Source organism: Oncorhynchus gorbuscha, linkage group LG10 (genome assembly GCF_021184085.1).
Source record: "Oncorhynchus gorbuscha isolate QuinsamMale2020 ecotype Even-year linkage group LG10, OgorEven_v1.0, whole genome shotgun sequence".
Classification (NCBI taxonomy): domain Eukaryota; kingdom Metazoa; phylum Chordata; class Actinopteri; order Salmoniformes; family Salmonidae; genus Oncorhynchus; species Oncorhynchus gorbuscha.
Window position 1 is genome coordinate 20,367,914 of NC_060182.1, and position 6,202 is coordinate 20,374,115.

At 44.1% G+C, this 6,202-nt stretch overlaps 1 protein-coding gene across 2 annotated transcripts in view; it reads left to right on the top strand.

The window, feature by feature from the left end:
* LOC124045657 (prickle-like protein 2) overlaps positions 1-1,084 on the top strand; it is a 64,734-nt gene extending 63,650 nt beyond the window's left edge. For both annotated transcript variants that reach the window (XM_046365132.1, XM_046365131.1), the window contains exon 9: positions 4-1,084. In XM_046365132.1, the coding sequence (XP_046221088.1) occupies positions 4-1,013 (1,010 nt within the window). In that variant the 3' untranslated portion in view covers positions 1,014-1,084. The remainder of the gene's footprint in view (positions 1-3) is intronic.
* The last annotated feature ends 5,118 nt before the right edge of the window (positions 1,085-6,202 follow it).

Below are 6,202 nucleotides of genomic sequence, written 5' to 3' on the forward strand. Positions count from 1 at the left end.
CAGGTAACTCTCTGGATGGAGTCAATAAGCGTCAGGAGCACCTGTCCAGGTTCTCCATGCCAGACCTTAGTAAGGATTCTGGGATGAATGTGTCTGAGAAGAGCAACATGGGAACACTGGGTTCCCCTGTCCAGTTCCGCAGCTCTGAGTCCCTGACCTCCTCTCGGCCGTACAGGAACCTGAATGCGCCCGTGCAGGTGGGGTACCCCCTGGGGTACTGGGACGCCCCCCAGCCTCTGGCCTTTGAGGGTAAAGGTCGTGTGGCCCTGATGGGGAGTAGTGGCAACCTCCGCATGCCCCCCATGATTGAGAGGACACCTCGTCGTCGGCCCAATGAGCCAGAGCCCATACGGCAACAACAACTACCAACGCAACCACGGCGACGGAAACACCGCGGCAACGGTAATGATGGAAACGGCAACCACCGCAACAGCGGTCACCACCACCGCCGCTCTCGACGCTCACGCTCTGACAACGCCCTCCACCTGGCTGCCGACCGGGCAAATCACATGATGGAACCACCACACCGTCGCATTCAGGAGGACTACGACCGTTTCCCCGCCGGCCGCACCGCCCGGGACCTGTTTGGGGTTGGGGGCATGGGTGGTTACAGACAACAGCCTTATAGACCCTGCCCTCGCACCACCTCAGATCTCACCCTGCACAATGCAGCGGGGGGCCGGGGGATTCAGCCGCTGGGCCTGGGGGGGCCATACTGTGGTGGAGAGGGGTACGGGGAGGGGGCAGACCCCTGGTGCTCCAGCTGCTCCTCGTCCTCTGAGTCTGAAGAAGATGAGGGTTACTTCCTGGGTGAGCCCATCCCCAGACCTATCCAGCTACGCTACCTCAACAATGAGGAGCTGCGCCACAGATACAGCCCTACAGGAGTGGGAGGGATGGGAGGCCACCATGGACCCATACATGGACCCCTACATGGAGGAAACCACGGGCAACTGCACGGACAGCTACAAATGCGCCAGAGGAGGAAGAGCAAGAACTGCACCATCTCATAGAGAGTGAAAGGGAAAAAGAGAGAGAAAGGGAGTGGGAGGGAGACAGAGAAAAATGAAGTGAGAGGGAGAGTATGTGAAAGAGTGTATGTGTATGTGTATGTGTCAGAGAGAGAGAGAGAGAGAGAGAGAGACATATATATTTGATGTGTGTAAGTTATACAACTGGCTCTGTGCGCAGGGGGGGGTGTTGTTTGTGTACACCTACACAGTATGATCTAATCAGAACAGGAAGCCTGCAATGGACCGGCTTCTTACACAACTGCAATGTTTACAATGGTGACTAACGATTGGCACGAGCATCACATTTGTATTGTTAACTGTTTATTATATACAACAAGAAAGGTTACGGCAACTTATAAACTGTGTGTGTGCGTGCGCGTGCGCATGTGAGAGAGATACTTCTACAGATACATCCAAGAAATACTAGACTTATTCATAAAATGTACTGCCATAGTAAAACTACTAGCTGTTTTTTCAAACCAGTTAAAACATTTATAGAAATTGGATTCCTGCATGCATAATATTCAGTATGTCAACAAGGCATAAAATAATACTGCAAATAGCTGCAATTCATGATGGAATTTAGCAACTATTTAGCATTGTTTTCCATCTTGAAACAGACAGGGGATAAATTCCCCATGTCTGTAAAGTTGAATGAATGCTCCAAAATGACTCTACGGGCCGAAGTGCTCACGTATTTTATGTACCTTACTGGACCTTGGAAAACCACCTGAGTGGACCTCTCATACCAGTGATCCACCAATGACTTATAATCAGTCCGTCAATTACTAAGGAGAACCAAAAACTGCCTGGCACACACGGCAGCCCTCCAAACCAAGTCAACTGCCTGGCACACACGGCAGCCCTCCAAACCAAGTCAACTGGCTGCGTGATTGTGGGAAATGTGTGCTAGATTCTGTACAGTGTTGTCTTTTACCTCAGTGGAAACCAAGAGCTGCTGAATGTACAGTATCGTTGGCTAGCCGGCCATGTTATCACCCTGTATAAGTAGCCTGTTGAACCTAACCCTGTGCTGTGTGTTTTACATAGCCTCCCGCCCTCCTTCCATCCATGCTTACCAAGGACAGCTCTAGCCTCTGCTCCTTGACCATTCAGGCACAGCAGCGTCTCATATGGTCCCGTTTTCTCCTGCAACATGCTTTGTTTTTCAGAGTTAGAATACCACTACTAGATTAATAATAATGAAATATAATAATAATAACAATAATAACAATAATAATACCTGTTAAATGTATATAACAGTAAAATGAATGTTATTTAAGTTATGGATGTAGTAATGTAAATGTTCTGTAAATAATGGCCCTACATATTTATATATATTTTGTAACTACAGAATCATTATTTGTATAACATGATGTAGGGATAGAAAAGTCTTGCATGTTTATTTGTTGATGTTGTGTCATATTGGAATTAAAGTGGATTTTAATGAACAGTGAAAATGTCACGTCTTCTTTTGGTAACACTGTAATAAAAACCCTGTTTAATAGGTCATTATAATTGCTTATACATTTTTTATAAATGCTGTGAAGCAACTTTCTCCATATTGATGTGGTTGGTTCTAGCTGTGGTCCTCTGTAGCTCAGTTGGTAGAGCATGGCACATGGTGCATGACTAAGTCGCTTTGGGTAGAAGCGTCTGCTAAAGGGCATATATTATTACGTGTATTATGGAATCCCATGTTGGTTTGGTTGACTGACAGTCCCTGTCCCTCCTGACGTCGCTCCAACCTTTGGTGTAGAAATTCCATCTGTTCATTACCAGTCTGCTGCTAATAAGCCCATAATAAGTCTATACCTGGTTCTAACTTGCATCCTTTGTCCTGATCTTGTCCACATTCTGATTGTGCCCGCATTTTCAAACAGGTATAGACGATTAAAATCTGCAATGTGATCATTATCATCCTGCCTTTTAAAAGCATTGACAGGTAGCACCATTGATTTATGGCATCAATATGTGTCTTAAAATAAAATATTATTTTGAAAGAATAGCTGTCAAATAATTTGGTCACAATGCGGACACAGTGGACCGATATGAGAAACATTTTAATACCATGGATAGACATGTCTCTGAAAATATGGGCACAATCAGAATGTGGGGAAGATCAGGACAAAGGACGCATGTTATCGACAAGTATAAAATAGGCTTTGACTGACTAACTGGTTGGCTACTTAGTGATCAAACATCCATCAACATCAGGGTTCCCAAACTGGTGGCCGCTGGCCCGAATTTAATTTATTTGGTCCACCAAGTGAAAACATGTTTTTAGAGATTTTAGCAAATTTATTTAAAATGAAATAAGGAAATATCTCATAAATATTCACACCCGAGTCAATAATTTGTAAAAGCACCTTTGGTGGTAATTAAAGGTGTGAGTATTTTTGGATCTCTAAGAGCTTTGCACACCTGGATTGTACAATATGTGCCCATTATTATAAAAAAAAAAAAATTCAAGCCCTGTCAAGTTGATTGTTGATCATTGCTAGACAGCCATTTTCAAGTCTTGAAAAAAAAAAAAAAAAGAACTCTGTCAAAAGTGTAAGTAGGCCACTCAGGAACATTCAATGTTGTCTGGGGGAAGCAACTTCAGTGTAGATTTGGCCTTGTGTTTTAGGTTATTGTCCTGCTGAAAAGTGAATTTGTCTCCCCATGTCTGTTGGAAAGCAGACTGAACCAGGTTAAACTATAGGATTTTGCCTGTGCTTCTAGCTCTATTCTGTTAATTTTTATCCTAAGAAACTCCCTATTCTTTGCCAATAATAAGCATACCCATAACATGATGCAGCCACCAACATGCTTTAAATATGAAGAGTGGTACTCAGTGATGTGTTGTGTTGGATTTGCACTAAACACGACGCTTCGTATTGAGGACAAAAATATAATTTATTTGCCTCAGTTTTTTTTGCCTTGTTTCAGACAAGATGCATGTTTTGGAATATTTGTATTCTGTACAGGCTTCCTTCTTTTCAGTCTGTCATTTAGATTAGAGATGTAACGACAATGTTGTTAATCCATCCTCAGTTTTATCATATCACAACCAAGCTGTAACTGTTTTAAAATCACAATTGGCTTCATGGTGAAATCCCCGAGTTTAAACAGTGCCTTCAGAAAGTATTCAGACCCCTTGACTTTTTCCACATTTTGTTGCATTACAGCCTTATTCTAAATGTGATTAAATATGGTTTATTTTGCAGCAATCTACACACAATAGCCCGTAAAGAAGATCATTAGTCTAGTTTTTATTTTAGCAAATGTATGTAAAACCAAAAAACATAAATTCTTTATTACATAAGTATTCAGACCCTTTGCTGTGAGACTCGAAATTGAGGTCAGGTGCATCCTGTGTCCATGAATCATCCTTGAGATGTTTCTACATCTTGATCCACCTGTGGTAAAATGCAATTGATTGGACATGATTTGGAAAGGCACACATCTGTATATATAAGGTCCCGACAGTTGGCAGTGCACGTCAGAACAAAAACCAAGCCATGAGGTTGAAGGAATTGTCCATAGAGCTCCGAGACAGGATTGTGTCGAGGCACAGATATGGGGAAGGGTGCCAAAACATTTCTGGGACTGGGAGACTAGTCAGGATTGAGGGAAAGATTAACAGAGCAAAGTACAGAGAGATCCTTGATGAAAACCTGATCCAGAGCGCTCAGGACCTCAGACTGCGGCAAAGGTTCACATACCAACAAGACAACGACCCTAAGCACACAGCCAATAAAACACAGGAGTGGCTTCGGGACAAGTCTCTGAATGTCCTTGAGTGGCCCAGCCAGAGCCTGGACTTAAACCCGATCAAACATCTCTGGAGACACCTGAAAATAGCTGTGCAGCAACGCTCCCAATCCAACCTGACAGAGCATGAGAGTATCTGCAGAGAAGAATGGGAGAAACTCCCCCAATACAGGTGTGCCTAGCTTGTAGAGTCATACCCAAGAAGACTCAAGGCTGTAATCGCTGCCAAAGTTGCTTCAACAAAGTACTGTGTAAAGGGTCTGAATACTTATGTAAATGTCAGATTTCAGTTTTTATTTTAAAATAAATTAGCAAATATTTGTAAAAAAAAACTTTTGTTTTGTCATTATTACATTTACATTTACATTTAAGTCATTTAGCAGACGCTCTTATCCAGAGCGACTTACAAATTGGTGCATTAACCTTATGACATCCAGTGGAACAGTCACTTTACAATAGTGCATCTAAATCTTAAAGGGGGGGTGAGAAGGATTACTTATCCTATCCTAGGTATTCCTTAAAGAGGTGGGGTTTCAGGTGTCTCCGGAAGGTGGTGATTGACTCCGCTGTCCTGGCGTCGTGAGGGAGTTTGTTCCACCATTGGGGGGCCAGAGCAGCGAACAGTTTTGACTGGGCTGAGCGGGAACTGTACTTCCTCAGTGGTAGGGAGGTGAGCAGGCCAGAGGTGGATGAACGCAGTGCCCTTGTTTGGGTGTAGGGCCTGATCAGAGCCTGGAGGTACTGAGGTGCCGTTCCCCTTACAGCTCCGTAGGCAAGCACCATGGTCATTATGGGGTATTGTGTGTAGATTGAGGAGGAAAATAAACTATTCGATACATTTTAGAATAAGCCTGTAACGTAACAAAATGTGGAAAAACTCAAGGGTTCTGAATACTTTCCAAATGCCCTGTACACTGAACAGAAATATAAACGCAACATGAAACAATTTCAAAGATTTTACTGAGTTACAGTTCATGTAAGGAAATCGGTAAATTCATCAGGCCCTAATCTATGGATTTCACATGACTGGGAACCAGTCTGCTGTAGGTGTCCTGGAGGGAAGGTAGTTTGCCCCCGGTGATGCATTGTGCAGACCGCACCACCCTCTGGAGAGCCCTGCGGTTGAGGGCGGTGCAGTTGCCGTACCAGATGGTGATACAGCCCAACAGGATGATCTCAATTGTGCATCTGTAAAAGTTTGTGAGGGTTTTAGGTGACAAGCCAAATTTCTTCAGCCTCCTTAGACCCACTTCACCATCTAGTACGACAAATGCACTGCCCGCAAGCTTAGGGCTCTCAAGAGGGTGGTGCGGTCTGCCCAATGCATAACCGAGTCACACTGCTTGCCCTCCAGGACATCTACAGCACCCGATGTCACAGGAAGGCCAAAAAGATCATCAAGGACATCAATCACCCCAGCCATGGCCTGT